Source organism: Triticum aestivum, chromosome 2B, assembly GCF_018294505.1.
Source record: "Triticum aestivum cultivar Chinese Spring chromosome 2B, IWGSC CS RefSeq v2.1, whole genome shotgun sequence".
Lineage (NCBI taxonomy): Eukaryota > Viridiplantae > Streptophyta > Magnoliopsida > Poales > Poaceae > Triticum > Triticum aestivum.
In genome coordinates, this window is record NC_057798.1 from 624,652,138 (window position 1) to 624,668,495 (window position 16,358).

The 16,358-nt window shown below is 44.7% G+C and overlaps 2 protein-coding genes across 5 annotated transcripts; both read left to right on the forward strand.

Moving 5' to 3' along the window:
* The first annotated feature begins 2,183 nt into the window (after positions 1-2,183).
* Positions 2,184-5,217, forward strand: LOC123046374 (serine racemase). Of its 3 annotated transcripts, none has more exons than XM_044469725.1 (7): positions 2,184-2,383; positions 2,898-3,090; positions 3,186-3,272; positions 3,357-3,587; positions 4,225-4,298; positions 4,400-4,586; positions 4,863-5,217. In XM_044469725.1, the coding sequence occupies exons 2-7, from the start codon at positions 2,903-2,905 to the stop codon at positions 5,107-5,109; spliced, it is 1,014 nt and encodes a 337-aa protein (XP_044325660.1). In that variant the 5' UTR covers positions 2,184-2,383; positions 2,898-2,902; the 3' UTR covers positions 5,110-5,217. The 3 variants fall into 3 exon arrangements, with proteins under 3 accessions (XP_044325660.1, XP_044325661.1, XP_044325659.1); XM_044469726.1 differs by having other exon boundaries at positions 2,209-2,383; positions 2,884-3,090; XM_044469724.1 differs by having other exon boundaries at positions 2,278-2,383; positions 2,800-3,090.
* A 2,136-nt stretch (positions 5,218-7,353) lies between these two features.
* Positions 7,354-11,842, forward strand: LOC123046375 (actin-depolymerizing factor 6). Of its 2 annotated transcripts, XM_044469730.1 has the most exons (7): positions 7,354-7,784; positions 8,346-8,484; positions 8,569-8,660; positions 9,163-9,256; positions 9,950-10,038; positions 10,987-11,252; positions 11,365-11,842. In XM_044469730.1, exons 1-7 carry the CDS (start codon positions 7,491-7,493, stop codon positions 11,513-11,515), a joined length of 1,125 nt encoding a protein of 374 aa, XP_044325665.1. In that variant the 5' UTR covers positions 7,354-7,490; the 3' UTR covers positions 11,516-11,842. The 2 variants fall into 2 exon arrangements, with proteins under 2 accessions (XP_044325665.1, XP_044325662.1); XM_044469727.1 differs by lacking the exons at positions 7,354-7,784; positions 8,346-8,484; positions 8,569-8,660; positions 9,163-9,256; positions 9,950-10,038 and adding an exon at positions 10,718-10,855.
* Positions 11,843-16,358: the final 4,516 nt, after the last annotated feature.

Genomic DNA, 16,358 nt, shown 5'->3' on the forward strand with positions numbered 1-16,358 from the left:
CTCCCTGAGTCTCCTCCTTCTCCAGGTGTACAGATCACCGCTACAACCCATATCCTCCACCTCACAGTCAACTAGAGCATCTCTAAAGTTCTGCATCATGTGCATTGGCCTCTGTGCTCCACCTTCTTTTTCATGGGAATACAAAATTTCATTGAAATCGCCCGCTATCATCCACGGAAGATTGATTCGCTGGTGTAGATGATGCAAACACGACCACGTCAAGTGCTTATCTTCCCATTTCGGCTCCCCGTAGAAGCCCGTAAATCTCCATGCCTCCTCTGTGCCATCTCCCACCGTAACATCTATAAAGTTTTTATCTCTATCTCTCAACTGTATTGCCACGGGTCTCCTCCAAAATAGAAGTAGCCCCCCACTCGCTCCAGTACTTTCATGCACTTCCATACAATCCATTTTTAATTTTCTCCGAAGCTTCCCTGCCTTAGCTTTATTCAGATGTGTCTCAGACAGGAAGATGACATCCGGCCCCCACTGCTTCTGGACGTCCAGAAGAGCTCTTTCTGCCGCAGCATTGGCCATGCCATGGCAGTTCCAGCATATAAGTTTCATTGCGCCCGGCGATCACTCTTGAAGGGAGTCGCCGATATGTTGCTGGATGTACTGTTCTCTGCTGATCTCATTCTCTTTGGGTCATGAATTTTCTGCGGGGTATTCATCTTACTTTTATCCACTGGATCCACGTTGCTAGTGTTCTCCAAAAGATGAATTTGTTCCGACACATACCCTGGCGGCAGCGAAGTGCCTGAGCCACTCGGAGCACATGTGTGCGCTACCGGGCCATTGATAGTGTCGTCATGTCCAATCAATCGCTTTCGCGCGGAAGGCACTATTGCAGTAGCACTAGCACCATCCGTTCCATCTAGATCCATCTCCAAATCTTCCTCTTGGTTTGGGTCTCTTGCATTTCCTCTACCTCTTCCAAAAACCCCTTCTCCTCCATCTGGCCCTCCTCGACCCATTCTGTTATTTCCTCTCCCAACCGGGCCATCAGAATCGACGTAGAGCCATTCACCCAACTCACATGTGTCAGGGTTGTGTATTCCATCCCCACACTCCGTTACAACATGCCCCATCAAACCACAAAAGTAACAAAAATCAGGAAGCTTTTCATACTCTTGCTTTCTCTGAGCGTTAGTGGCACAAACCTGACCAAGGGTGTATCAAGCATCACAGACACCCTAGCTCTCAGGTATTTGGTCGGGTTCAGACGACCTTCATTGACTATGACTGAGATCGGTTGGCCTACTTTCTTTGCGATCTTTTCTGCCGTTTCCTTCTTTTTCATCAGTCCATCAGGTAAGCCCACAATTCTTGCCCACACTGGTATACGATCCAGTTTGTAATCCTTAGCATTGGTGATTCCATCATACTCCTCCATAACAACTGTTGCGTTTCTAAACAACCATGGCCCTCCCCTCATCACACGGTTCCAATCTCCCAGACAAGAGAGTTGCGCAAGGAACCGGTTAGGGTTTATGGTTTTGAAGATCACCCCCTGGGCTGGAATCCAGGCATTCCTCAAGGTTTTGAACAACGAAACATGACTAAAGGGTTTAGATGTGTGAACCCTAAAGATGGCAATCCATCGTGTTTCTCTTACCAGATCGTCAATCTCCCCAGACAGATCCAGATCCTCTTCCTCCTCTCCATGCAAATTCAATCCCTCAAACCTGTCCGTCAGAGTCGACTGGGTTCCAGTCTAGTTTCCGCTGCCGCCGCCGCCATCGTGTCTCGGTCCGGCCGTTGCAGAACCCCTCGCCGCCATGCAGCCGACTAGCAAGGGCGCTGAGCAATTGGGGATCACGCAGGGATCGCAGGGATAGCGATCGGACGTGAGATTTGGTGGTGGGTAGCAGATTTGGTTGGAATCCTAGCGCGGTCGCCACGGGATAGGTGGAACCCTAGCGCGGTCGCCAGGGGAAAGGCCTTATTGGCGAAATAGCCTTTGACCAACGTTGAAGGCGCCAGCGTCAAATTTATTTATTTTTAGGCGCCGGACACACTATGCTTAGAATCACGGGCCACGTGAACCTCAATGCCCAACCCGTAGTACAAGAAAAGCCCAAGGACGAAGACTAAGTCCAAGCCCAAGGCCTGCCGGACCGAAAACAGCCTAGCAAGAGGCCCTTATCGTTTTGTCTCAAAGAAAAAACGAGGCCCTTATCGTTCGGTTGTCCTGGATTTTGCCCTCGGAAGGATTCCTACCTTTTCCTCTTCGGAGATTCCGCCTTCAAATCTCCACCCCTCACTTGGAACCTCTTCGAGATTCCGCCCGCATCTTCCATCAGATCCCTCTCTGCACTATATTCCTGCATCTCTTCGTCCAAACCTTCTTGGAGCTCCGTGGTTCCTCTTGCTTTCTGCGGTAACTTCTACTACCGTCGATTCTTACTTGCCTGTACCAGCTTGCCTGAATCAATCAGTTTGCTAGTTATATGATTGCTGGTATCTGCCCTGTAAATGATTTGCTCGATTAGACAGTTAAATTAGCATACTACTCCCTCCGTTCCATAATATAAGCGTGTTTTTGACACTAGTGTGGTGTCAAAAACGTTCTTATAGTATGGGATGGAGGGACTAGTAGATACGGTTCTCTGTTTATATTTCATTTCTTCTTTCCCCCTTTCAGCCAGTACAGCCAAGAAATAAGAACCCTGAATCACTAAACTGGAACCATTTTAATTTGAACTTTAATTTTATGTAGTTATGGACGCTTTATATTGTGTGCAATGCATTCTGAGGGGATGATATACTTACTATAGTACTGTTTCAATCGTCTAGTTGATTTAGTACACAATGTATTGAAGCACTGATATCAGCATCAGTGTATGAGTGAGCTAAGGACAAGGTACATGATTGATGTAGCTGATACTTATTAGGCCTGATGGGAAGCAGAGATGACGATGGCCAAAGCACAGAAGGCCAGGGTTATGCCGCGGACATTAATTCCATCAGGGAGGCGCAGACGCGCATCGCGCCATACGTGCACAAGACGCCCATTCTGTCATCAACGTCTATCGATGCCATAGCAGGGAAGCAGTTGTTCTTTAAGTGTGAATGCTTCCAGAAGGCATGAGAGTTACTGCCTCGTGTTCTATTTGCCTATTCAATGTTTTGCAGTACATGGTGCTAATTGTTGTGGACATATGTTGTGTTGTTCTGTGTAGAGGGGCATTCAAGATTCGAGGGGCATCCAATTCAATATTTTCCCTTGATGACAACCACGCAGCCAAGGGCGTTGTGACGCATAGCAGGTTGGTGCTAGCTTCAGTGTATTTTGTGCTTGCTCCCAACATTCAGAAGAAAATTAAGATACTGATGATATGGTTTCTTCTCAGTGGGAACCATGCTGCTGCTGTGGCACTGGCTGCAAAGTTGCGTGGCATACCTGCTTACATTGTCATACCCAAAAACGCGCCAGCATGTAAGGTTGAGAATGTTAAGCGTTATGGTGGTCAGGTTATCTGGAGCGATGTCACCATGGAATCAAGAGAATCTACAGCTAAAAGAGTCCAGGAAGAGACTGGTGCTATTCTTATTCATCCATTCAATGATAAGTACACCATCAGGTGGTCTTTTGCCATCCAAAGCTTTTATTGTTGAATTGTTCTCTATAATGTGACAAATATCCCCATTTTCTCGGAACTAGATATGCTTCTATAGTGTGCTGACAGTTTGTCCAAGTTAGATGATAATTTTTTTCAAAGGTACCATAAACATTGTTTCTGGTCTCGTATTTCGGTAGTCTTGAAGTAGTCCTAGTGAGTAGGCTACTGTTTAAATGCGAAGAATTAGCTGGAATTCAAAATTAGAAGTATGCAGAAATTCGATCACTTGCTTACTCAGCACTGATGAACAATTCTTCCAGTGAAATGATCACAAGGAGTAAATGGAATTACTTGATACTAACCCTGGCACACCATCATATTAGCAATGCCTTCATCTAAAATTTAGGATTTCATGAATCTTAACTCGTTTCTCCGACAACAGAACCTTCGGTATGTTTTATGTAGGACCATTTGGACTACAGGAATATCGACCCATTATTTCCACACACAAAACTTGACATGTTTTATGCAGCATATAGTCAAAATCTCCTAGTTTCTTATGCGCCTTGTGTTTGCCCTTAGTGCATAGAGTAACTTGAGTTTTCATTTCCCATTGAATTTCCTGTGAAATGTAAGAATTTATTTCAATGTTTTTCAGTGGTCAGGGAACTGTGTGCCTTGAACTTTTGGAGCAAGTCCCTGAGATCGACACGATAATTGTTCCAATTAGTGGTGTGTACTCTCTTAGCTTCTCCCTATCATAAATAGTCTTTTTTGTGCAAGGAAGTCTTTTCTAATTTGACACTTGACATATATTTTTGACTACACTACAGGTGGTGGTTTAATTTCGGGTGTGGCACTGGCTGCAAAGGCCATCAACCCTTCAATACGTATTCTGGCAGCAGAGCCAAAGGGTGCTGATGATTCAGCCCAGTCCAAGGCTGCTGGAAGGATCATCAAACTGCCTGCAACCAACACCATTGCTGATGGACTACGAGCGTTTCTTGGTGACTTGACATGGTAAGGCGAATATAGATTAAGTATGTTTCCATCATTTTCTGCACATGCATTACTGTCCTGGAATCATACTATAACGAATAAACAATGACCTTTAGTTTTTGGATTTTCATGAGAATGTCAATGCTAGCTGGATAGTTTATTTTGCCAAAATTTATCTTGATGTGAACGCCCTGGAATGATCTGTGATGTTAATGCTACTTCGTTGTGATAAAAATGTTTGCTAGTGGACAGAACAACCATATGAGGCATGTTTTACATTTAATCTTTATGTTCTAGGCCGGTGGTGCATGACTTGGTGGACGATGTCATCGTCGTGGATGACAATGCCATTGTTGATGCCATGAAGATGTGCTATGAAACGCTGAAGGTGGCTGTGGAGCCTAGCGGAGCCATTGGCCTTGCCGCTGCCCTCTCTGACGAGTTCAAGCAAAGCTCCATTTGGCATGAGAGCAGCAAGATAGGGATCATTGTTTCTGGCGGCAATGTGGACCTCCGTGTGCTCTGGGAATCCCTATGTAAATGAAATTGTTGCCGCGCAAAACTGTTTGAATTTGAAATGCACGAGGTTAATGGCTGCAGACGTGTAAAAACACCGATTTCTTACAGGGAACTGTCTTTGTTTGCTGATCTACTCGCTGCAAACGTTTTGCCATTGACTTCTTTTTTGGACCATTTGCCATTGACTTCCTAAAGCGCCTGAGTATGGAAGCGGCATATCTCATGATAGATACTAAGCTCCCTCAAATTGAAGCATTGTGGTGCTTCGAGGGTTGTGGGGGTCACTAGGGTTCCCACACGTGAGTGTGTTGTTTAGTTTTATTTCTTCCCTGTTTATTTTTATTTTTTCATGTTTTAATTCATTAGCACTTATTAAAATTTGTGCACTTAAAAAAAATGTAAACATATTTCAAAGTTCTTCAAATTCATTAATATTGATTAAATTTGTGGATATTTTTAAGTTCACGGTCCTGTAAAGTTTGTGAATATTCTTTAAATTTAAACCTTTTTATTTTGCAAACATTTGTGAAACCATGATTATATTTTAAATTCATGAATTCCACTAAAATTCATGGTTTTAAAAAGTCATTATATTTTTAAAGTTCCTTAAACATTATTTAATTTAACTAACCTTTTCAAATAAAAAATAGGTGATTTTTTTTCTGAGCTAGCAGTGGGGTGAGCGAAAAAACTAAGCAAGCGAGAAGCGAGAGGAGAGGGAGCCATGCTCAGAGAGCAAGAGCTTCGCGTATTGACCCATGTGAGCGTCACAATAGCAATTCCATGGGTTTAGCGTGAAATAAGAACTCCCAAGAGGCTCAAACAATCACCACCTGACTGACACCAAGGCCAAAATGTGCAAAGACTCCACAACCACATATCAAATAACTCCTCTTTTCTCTTGAAAAAAAAATACTCCAACATCAACCCAACACGATATACGAACAAAAAAACACCACCATTAAAAAACTAAACAAGCGAGAAGCGAGAGGAGAGGGAGCCATGCTCAGAGAGCAAGAGCTTCGCGTATTGACCCATGTGAGCGTCACAATAGCAATTCCATGGGTTTAGCGTGAAATAAGAACTCCCAAGAGGCTCAAACAATCACCACCTGACTGACACCAAGGCCAAAATGTGCAAAGACTCCACAACCACATATCAAATAACTCCTCTTTTCTCTTGAAAAAAAAATACTCCAACATCAATCCAACACGATATACGAACAAAAAAACACCACCATTAAAAAATTAAAACACAAAGCCGACACAGATAAAACCAAAGCAAAACAACTTATCATAATAATCTATAGATATAAAAAAAATCACGAGTGAAGAACGGCGCGGATCTGACTTCGACCACTCCGGGCCCGTTGATTGTGGTGTCGTCCATGCGAGATGGAGGAGGCTATGGTCGTTCGTATTGCCCTCCGCCGCTCCCGGAGGACTACGCCCGGCTCGATGACGGGATTTGTCCATTAGGAGTGTTTTGCTCCGTTTTTAGCCGTGGTTTCTGAGGTCGACTAGGGTATGTGTCATTCTCAGGAAGGCGATGTAGCGATGGCTCCTTGAAGATGAAATAAGATCCTCCTCGCCAAGCCCATCCCAGCGACGCGTCTAGCATCGTCGAAGGGCGCGTGGAGGTGTGTCTGTTGCGAATCTCGAGGGATTTGGTTGGTGTTGGTCGCTAATGAAACTTGGTGGATCCGTTCGTATGTCTACAGTTTGTATCCTTTCGATCAACACTTCTTTTCATTGGCACGGTTGCTGTTCTGATGCGTTGGTTCTATGGGGCCTTAGTAGACAACTTCTCAACTGTGTACTACGACAAATTTTGGTTGGCTCCGGCGAGAGGGGGGCAATGATGATGGCGCATCTTCAACTCGATCCAGTGTTTATAGTTGTCGATAGATGGTCTATGGACTTGGATGTATTTTTTATTTTATTTTTTATGTTCCTTGTACTGCTTATAATACTTCCAATCACAAACATAAGATGTTCTAACTTTTTTCTGAATCAGATGTATACATAGCGTTTTAGCGTGTTTGTTCACTCATTTCAGTCCATATATAGTTCATGTTGAAATATCCAAAATGAACGAGGAGGTAGATCCAAAGTTTTTTTTAAAAAAAATTCCCCTAAAGAAACAACGATGTTTCTCTTTTCAGTGGCTGAAAACAGTAATTAAAAAAAAGGAAACAGTAATTCTGGTCCAGCGGTGCATCAGAAATTCAGATTTCAGAACCCGTCTCCGCCTGAACACGAATCTTGAAGCACTCGGAACAAACCCCTTGCCACCCGAGGCAGTCGTCTGTTCTCCGTCTCACGCCCCTCTTCCTCCCTTCCCCTCCGCCGCCGCCACCGCCGCCGCAAAGAGAAGCGCGAGAGAGTGGGGCGGCCGTAGCAAGCGATGCCGAACAAGCGTCAGCGGGAGGCGCGGAAGCGCTTCCGCGAGGCGAACCCCGGCCTCTGTCCGCCCGCGCCCGCCCCTCCGGCCGACGGCAGCAAGAAGAAGAAGAGCAAGAAGAGCATGTTCAAGAAGGTGAAGAAGGCGGGAGCCGGCGGAGGAGTAGGAGGAGCGGGGAGGTCTAAGCACCCGCTGCGGGTTCCCGGGATGCGGCCCGGGGAGCAGTGCTTCATCTGCAAGGGCACCGACCACGCAGCCAAGAACTGCCCCGAGAAGTCCTATTGGGACAAGAACAAGGTACCAGCCCACCGTTGCACGGCTAAAATTGCTCTGCGTAGAAGCTTGTGCTGATAATGCTGTTCGGCATACTATCAATTGCTACTTGCTGTAGATTCCATGGACCCAAGAGCATTGGATGATGTAGCTGTCCTGTGGACTGGGTTTATAGTGCTAGTAGGTTGCTGTAGTAAAAATACAGCGACAGAAGTGATGTTGATTTTCGTTTGGCCTGCCTTTGCTTGGTGGGATTGTCACTAGGCGGGCTAGGAATGCCTTTGTTTTGTGTTAGCGAGTATTTACGACTACCATGGAAACTCACAAGTCAAAACATACAACACCACAACACTTAACTTTGAGAACAAACATTCATCAGTGATTATATGACGAGCTGGCAGTTCCTTGCATTTATATGAATGTATGGTATATTGGTATTACTGAAAAATGTTTGATATGCTAAATTATGTTTCATCATGAACTCATGCTCCATTACATTAGTTGGTTTAATGTATGATTTTACCATATGCATGGTTCCCGTTTCACTATCTCTTAACAATTGTATTATTTTCCTGTTATTTGCAGATTTGCTTGCTCTGCAGGGAGCAAGGGCATAGTATGAAGAACTGCCCTGACAAAGGTGATGGGGATTTGAAGAAATTCTGCTATAACTGTGGTGAATCTGGGCATTCCCTTTCCAAGTGCCCGAAGCCCATTGAAAATGGTACTCTTCATCCATTCATGTTATGCTTAGATTACAGAAGATGCAATTTCTTCTTGTGGTTAACACTATTCGATATGTCTGCAGGCGGTACAAACTTTGCGAGCTGCTTTGTCTGCAAACAGCAGGGACATTTGAGCAAGGATTGCCCTGAAAATACACACGGCATTTATCCCAAGGTATTCCACAGGATTCCCTATCCCCTCTCATGAATCATGACACAACTACTACTACCGATATAAGGCATTGAAATTGAAGGACATATATTTTCATTTTGTATTTAGACTTTCTTGCAGACAAACATGTCATGCTGGCAAAAAATGATTTTGGCTTGCCGTGGTTACGTACTTATTAGTTATGATGTTTGAATTGCTTGTGTCTTGAGGAACCCAAAGAATATCCACTGTTTTTTTTCCCTTTTGGGATAGTGAGGCATCGTGCAAACAAATGGATATATGATCTTTGAGTGGTATAATCACCACTTGATAAACTATAAGTACCCTGTTTCAAGGGTTTTTAGGTTTTTCTGTATGAGTCCTGAGGTACAGAATCAGTTTGTTGGTGGAGCCAGGCTTGTTTATAGCTTTGACTTTCTGTTGTTACTTTTGTTGATGTCAACACTCTTCTACCTTCAGTCTCTGCCTTTTTGTACATGGATTTAACTCTATATATTAATGTTAGGGTGGTTGCTGTAAGATATGTGGTGAAGTTACACACTTGGCGAGGCATTGCCCAAACAAAAGGCAACAGTACTTCGAATCCTCGGTGGATGATGGTAAACAAACTGGAACTTCTTCCTTGACAAACCAACCTTTGCAATATCATAAGTACCATGCATGCATTCGCAACATTTTGAACGTCCACTGGAATGTTTAGTGTGTTGCAGTTGGTCTATATATATTTGAATTACCTGTTGCCATCATTTAAAGTTTCACACACACAAAAAAAACTCTGACCAATAATTCTTGTACTCCCTCTGTCCCAAAATTCTTGTCTTAGATTTGTCTAGATACAGATGTATCTAATATTAAAACGTGACTTGATACATCTGTATTTAGACAAATCTAAGACAAGAATTTTGGGACGGAGGGAGTATATAAGCATGCTGGCTAAACTTATGATTTCAGGTTATACAACTATTTTTGTTTCTGAAGGATTTGTTTGTGTTGTTCTATAAGATAGTTGGCTGTGCCAACAATAGAGATATATCTGTAGGCCGCGGTGTTGTATTGTGAGGCAGAGGCTGTGGATAGGTGAACATGTTCCCTTTTCAGTCCTTGGTAAGGGTTGAGTAATGACTAACTGTACGGGCGCCAGTATCTTACTCTAGACAAAATCCAATGTATTTGTATATGTTGAGAACTCGAGATTGTTAGTTAGCTGGTGCAACTGAATTTCTGCTTAGTAGCGTGCAGTTCATTACGGGAGTTCGTGTTTACTTGTTTATTTGTCGTTGTTCTTATTTTAGGTATGATGAATATGGAGGGAGACTACCAGGAAGACCATACTCTGCATGGTGGAGACGATCTTGAAGATGATTTCATTGATGAAGAAGAGGTGAAAACCACCAAAACAAAAGCAAAGCAACCTAGCAGTGGCGAGAAGAATGCCAGCTCAAAGTCAAAAGGAAAACAAGCTCCAAAAGTTATAAAATTCTTTGGTTAAACAATGCCGCCATTTTTGTAGTGTACGTCGAGAACGATCATCTTCCTGGACAATTTTGCAAGGAATCGCAGCTGTGTAACTTATTAAGAGAATTTTATCTGTCTACCATGTGATGTTGGGAAGATGTCATATACTCCCTTCGTCCGGAAATACTTGTCATTGAAATGGATGTATCCATTTTGATGACAACTAATTCCAGATGGAGGGAGTACTAATTTGAAATGCCTGATCGTCCATCAATCCTCATTACGATACGGTTGCACAGAATTTGTGATCATAAATCACGGGGTTGTACGAACGGGCGATGTGCCTGTGTCTGGCTATATCGTTCGTTTGCCGTCGCTTCGTCCAAATCGCAGTGTTGCAGCAAGTCACGAGGGAAAAAAATGTTGCTGTGCTGTCGTAGCCAGGGATGGAGCTTCGTTACAGGCATTTTCGGAGGCGATAGCGATGGATGGGTGGTGTGGAGCGCCTCTGGGTCTCCCATGGCTCTCGCGAACGCGACAAGGAGGGGACGTGCTTGGTCAACCGCCCCTCTTCTTCCTCCTAAAACGGCGGCATGGCACCATGCATGCAAGCCTCAGGCTCCCCTATATTTCGCCCGGCGCCTCCTTTCCTCCGGGCCTTGAGAATCTCGCCCGCCGCCTGACGCCACCGTCGTCGCGTCCGGCGCTCCGTGGAAAGAAGAGAAAACCCACCGTCAGCCATGGTGAGCGCGCGCGCGAGACGCCAGCGGCGGCCTTGGATCGACGACGGTTCGATTCGATCCTTTTGGTTGGTTGATTGATTGATAATGAGGCGCTCTGGTTGTTGTTGTTGTTTGTGTGATTGCAATGCAAGGCGAACTCGGCGTCGGGCATGGCCGTGAGCGACGAGTGCAAGCTCAAGTTCCAGGAGCTCAAGGCGAAGCGGACCTTCCGGTTCATCACGTTCAAGATCAACGAGCACTCGCAGCAGGTGGTGGTGGACCGGGTGGGGCAACCGGGCGAGACCTACGCCGACTTCACCGCCACCATCCCCGCCGACGAGTGCCGCTACGCCGTCTTCGACTTTGACTTCGTCACCGACGAGAACTGCCAGAAGAGCAAGATCTTCTTCATCTCCTGGTACGTGACCCGTCCATCCATGCAGGCATGGTCTCTCTTTCTGCAGCCTGCTCTGCACACGTGGCGTGGGTACGTAGTGAACGATCTGTGGTGGCTGCGTGCGTGCATGCAGGTCCCCGGACACGTCCAGGGTGAGGAGCAAGATGCTGTACGCGAGCTCCAAGGACAGGTTCAAGAGGGAGCTGGACGGCTACCAGGTGGAGCTGCAGGCCACCGATCCCAGCGAGATGACATTGGACGTCGTCAAGGCCAGAGCCCTCTGAACAATTTCCCATCGCTCCTTCCAGGCTCCATGGCCAGCAGCTGGATCTGCATCATGCCCTACGTACCTGCGCCCCCGTATCGTATGCCGTTTCCCCTCCGTCGTCGGTGTCGGAGTCTCCCCCTCCTTGTAAACTAGACATAGATGGTCTCTCTCGTTGTCTTTCCCGTTTCCAAGATTTTAGACGGCATGCCGATCTTATTTCCCCCTTGTTGCTGAGGTGCGTACTACGTAAATTTGTCCGTGCTCGTTGTGTAAGCGACTGGCTCCACACGGGCCACACGGCAATTATTCACGAAAAGACAAACATTGTGGTCTGTTTTGCTCCTGTTCTCCTTATGTGCTTGTTCCAAAAGAAGCCCTCATGCTGACACTATCCAAAAGTTTAGACGCATTTGTCTTCTGCTAGTGATTTAATTTTTTTTCCAAAGTTATGAATGCTAGAGTGAAACATTATATGAAGAAATTAAACTATGTAAGGGCATCTCCAAAGCAGATCCTTAAATCGCCTGCAAACATCCAGATGACATTGTCCGGATGCAGTTTGTCATCCAACGCCGTCTGCATCGATCCGTGGACCAGTCCACTTGTCTGTTTTCTCGCAAACCGGAAGCAAACTGGGGGTGAGGGTGGGGGGTTTGTGGTAGTACGGGCGGCCGCCACGTAGGACTCCGACTCCCTTGGCCCACACAAAACCCCACCAGGACCTGCGTCTCCATCCCTTCCTCTTTCTATGCATCCCCTTCCCTCCTTGCCATCGTTGCCGCTCTACCACCCGGCCGCTCGCAAAGCCCTTCCAGGACCTACGTGACCTCGACCGCTTCACCCGCTCGCCACACCGTTTGCCTATGCCGCCGGTCCACACCTCTCGTCCTTCCGCCACGCAAGTACCATCCGCCCCTACGGGGGTCACCACGCCCGACAGATGCTTGGTGAAATGCCCGTGCTAACTTTTTTGTCCCTTCTTTGAAGCAATGGATTCGTAGATGAAGTACATGCACGGGCACTAAGTTGAGTCAACTTGGAGGAATATGCAGATAAAATGACGATGATGCAGGCGATCCTTGCAGACGCGGAGCATGTTCTCCATTTTAAGGGATCGATCAATGGTCATTGAGTGCTAAATCGGAATAGGGCACGGGGGCATTTGACGCTGATGTACGACTATTTTGCCTCCGATGCCCTATTCACAAACAATTTTTGACAACGCTTTTTGATGCAAAAAAATATCTTCGATCGCCTCTACAACGGCTCCCGGTCTTACCATGACTACTTTATCTTAAAAAAGAATGTCGTAGGAAGGATTGGATTCTCTGTCTACCAAAAGCACACTGCTGCATTGCGGATGCCTGAGAGCACATGCGGAGACGCCATGGTCAGATTTGCTACTGCAGTGGTCGAGCTGTTTGGACCTTAGTATTTGAGAGAACCAACTGTCGCAGACACCGAAAGGCTCTTGGCAATGTCCGAGGCAAGAGAGTGGCCAGGTTTGCTCGGATCTCTTGATTGAATGCATTTGAGATGGAGGAACTATCCAAAAGCTCTACATGGGAGTATCAGAGTCATGTTAAGAAATCCATCATCATTCTTGAGGCATTTGCATCACATAACCTCTGAATTTGGCATGCCTTTTTGGCATGTCCGAGTCTCACAATGACATCAATGTACTGCATTGGTCTCCATTGTTTTGTTAGGTTAACTTGCCCTCCTTGCACCTATATTGTCAATGGACATTAGTACAACATGGGCTACTATCTGATTGACGGTATCTATCCTTTGTGGGCTACCTTCGTCAAGATCATCTCTGAGCCAGTTGGTCAGAAAAGAGCTATCTTTGCCCAAAGACAATATAGAGCTAGACAATATGTAGAGGGGGGCATTTGGAGTGCTCCAAACCCATTTTGCTGTTGTTCGTGGACCTCCTAAACAATGAGATCCAAAGACCCTGTGGGAGGTGATGACATGTTGCCTGATTATGCACAACATGATCGTGGAGGACGAGAGTGAAGATGTTGTCGGAGGTCTGGAATTTGAAAACGTGGGCGATCCTATCCAACTTCCAGATTAGAATCCCGCCACCTTTGATGAGTTTGTTTAAATGCATCAACAAATTCAGGATTGAGGAACTCATGAGCAACTCAAGAAAGATTGATTGAGCATCTACGGGCGGTTAAAGGGGGCAACTAGGACATATGTGCGAGTTAAATTAAAGTTTGAACTATTTTATTTGAAAACTTAGTCTGAATTTAATATTTAAATTAGAATTACTATTGCATTTGAATATTTTCACTCGTCAAAAAATGATATGCTATTATTCTTGAGCTCGCGGACTTAAAAAAATAGAGACGAGCGTTTAGGGGACAAAGTTGGGTGGTCGGCTCTCATATCACTGCCCGTGGACCAGTCCACAGACAAATATAGTGTCTATTTTAAAGGCCGGCATTGGAGATGCCCTAAGTCGTCAGAATGCTTTCAGCAAGGATATGAATATTATGGATGAGGTCATGTTTTTACATGAGATTTTGCATAAGTCTAAAAGGTTGAAACAAAGGGGTTGTGCTGAATGAGGGAAGATGAGGCTATAACTGAAATCCGGGTTCTACTATTATCGGTGGTGATGATGGCAACTTTCGTGAGCATCTAGGTCTTACCGGATCAGACGTTGACGACATTTTGTGGGGTGTTGCCTCTTATGGGCATTGTCTTGGAGCTGGAAGCACCCCGAGGCCTTATTGTATAAGGCAAAGATGGTGGTTGCTCTTTGGTTCTTTTCCTACATATGTCATTCATCCTTTGTTGGTTGGATGTTTGGGCATGTCATCGGAAGAGCCGAAGATTTTCATCTGAAGCAGGGTTAGCGAGTCCTCAACCACTTCGGATCAACTTGTTCCCAGACGACACCCCTTCCCTCTTTTACAATGGGTGTTGTTGGATGGCAATCAGACAACCTTTGCTAAAGGTGTCTGCCTTGATTTGGTTAGAGGATGACAAAGTTGAAGTCCTTCTCCCGTGGGCTGATAAGACATATGGACGTCGAGCGCCTTTTCTTCATGTTTCTGTAACATACTCTTTAGTCGTCTTGCCCGCCTCCCTCCTCTTTTTTTCTATATCTTTAGCCTTTTTCTCTTCATTTTGATGTCACTACACTCACGGCTATCGTACATTCTTTCACTTCTTTTAATGAAATGAAAACAACACCGATTTCTTTGGTGAAAAAGTAAAAAACAAGATTAAGACACCTACCTTATGATTTATTTAAAAGGCAAATCACCTTATATGCTGACGTCTCTCTTCATCCGCTAATACATACCATGCAAGTTTTTTTTATATTGTTTTGAGTACATACCATGCAAGCTAAATGAGACTTTGAGATGGTTGTATGCATGGGAGGAGATTTGTGGCATGCAGGTGCGGACGCTCGCAATCCCAGGACTGCACTATAAATTGATGTTAGTTTTTTGACCATGGCAAATTAAACCATTTTTTATGTCAATTTGCGTTTGCCGGGGATGGCAAGTTTAGTTGGCAAGCATTGCGAATCCGGTTTAGTTCTTTTTTTTGCTAGAAAATTGCCGTGCTCGTAAACTAAATTTGACACTCTCACGCCAACTAAATTTGCCATAAAAAATACTCGATTTGCCATGCTTAAAAATCTGACGCAAGATTTTTAGCATTACCGTTTTTCTGTTGGTTTTCGATTTCTAATCTTTCATATATTTTGAACCAAAAGTCTAAATTATGTTTTTCTGTATTTCTTGTGGTAAGGGCTTTCAAATGAGATTCATTTTGAATATGTTTTGACGAGATTTTTTATTAAGTTTCAACTTTTGAAACTTGGTATGAGCTATCGACAAAATCACAAGATTCAGAACTCGCAGCCGACAGAATAATAGTCTTTCAGTGTCAACTTTGAAACTTGGTACGAGCGGCCGAAAAAGTTGTAAGTTTCAAAAAATAAAAGTTAAAACTTGATGTACTATCGTGTGGGATCCGACCACTTTGTAGATTGCAAGGCAATCGGGCGGCTAGCGCGGCTTGGCAGGTGCGTGCCCGTACGAACTTTTGATGTATGCATCATGATGATGCAAAGGCTATAGCCATCCTTTATTTTTTTAATAGAGACTTTGAGATTATTAGGCTCTTCTCAATGCTCCATTTTGTACGAGTGCTAAGGGTGCTATTTATTAGGCAAAAGAAAATCTTATGTGGCAAGGTACTTAAGAGGAGAGAGAAGAGTTTGATGATCTTGGAAAGAAACAATGCCAAATGTGTGGACCTAGGTAAAACACTTAAATGAAGAAAGCTCACAAATGCAAGCAAAAGTTTAGTTGATAAATCATTAAATGAAGGAGGCTTAAGCTTTAGGTGCCAAATTTTTAAATGTACTTAGCACCTTGTCTAAGCAACCCTGCATTGGAAGAGACCTTATTATGGATTGCACATATAATTCCAATGCCCGAGATCCATGGTATAATAGAAAAACATGCTGGTTAATTTGCTCTTATTGCTGCTACCAGCGAGTTCTTGTCTTGGGTGTCACTTGGATGAGTAAACAAATGCCAGGGAGTTCCATAGTGGGCCCTCAAATTATCCGCATTCGTTCGAACCGACCTATACAGACACAATTTGCCATCCAACGCGGTATCCACCGGCTTGCTGACGTGTCCGGGCGTTCATTTTCCCGCAAATTAGAACCAAACAAAAGGAGGCATTGCGGGAGTCTAGACATCCACATGACGAATAAACAATCATCATGTACCCCTCTTCTCTTAGTTTGGATGGCGGAAGCCCGCAAATACGGTTTGATAGAAGGATTGGCATGCTTGGCGTTTGGCGAAAGCAAC

What these genes read in the sequence shown, in the direction of transcription:
- LOC123046375 (XM_044469730.1), top strand. Translation starts at nt 7,491, where the DNA reads ATGCCGAACAAGCGTCAGCGGGAGGCGCGGAAGCGCTTCCGCGAGGCG. An exon ending in CACACGGCATTTATCCCAAG is followed by an intron (nt 8,661 to 9,162) that starts GTATTCCACAGG and finishes TATTAATGTTAG; the next exon opens with GGTGGTTGCTGTAAGATATG. An exon ending in ATTTCATTGATGAAGAAGAG is followed by an intron (nt 10,039 to 10,986) that starts GTGAAAACCACC and finishes TTGCAATGCAAG; the next exon opens with GCGAACTCGGCGTCGGGCAT.
- LOC123046374 (XM_044469725.1), top strand. Translation starts at nt 2,903, where the DNA reads ATGGGAAGCAGAGATGACGATGGCCAAAGCACAGAAGGCCAGGGTTAT. An exon ending in AATGATAAGTACACCATCAG is followed by an intron (nt 3,588 to 4,224) that starts GTGGTCTTTTGC and finishes AATGTTTTTCAG; the next exon opens with TGGTCAGGGAACTGTGTGCC. An exon ending in TTTCTTGGTGACTTGACATG is followed by an intron (nt 4,587 to 4,862) that starts GTAAGGCGAATA and finishes TTTATGTTCTAG; the next exon opens with GCCGGTGGTGCATGACTTGG.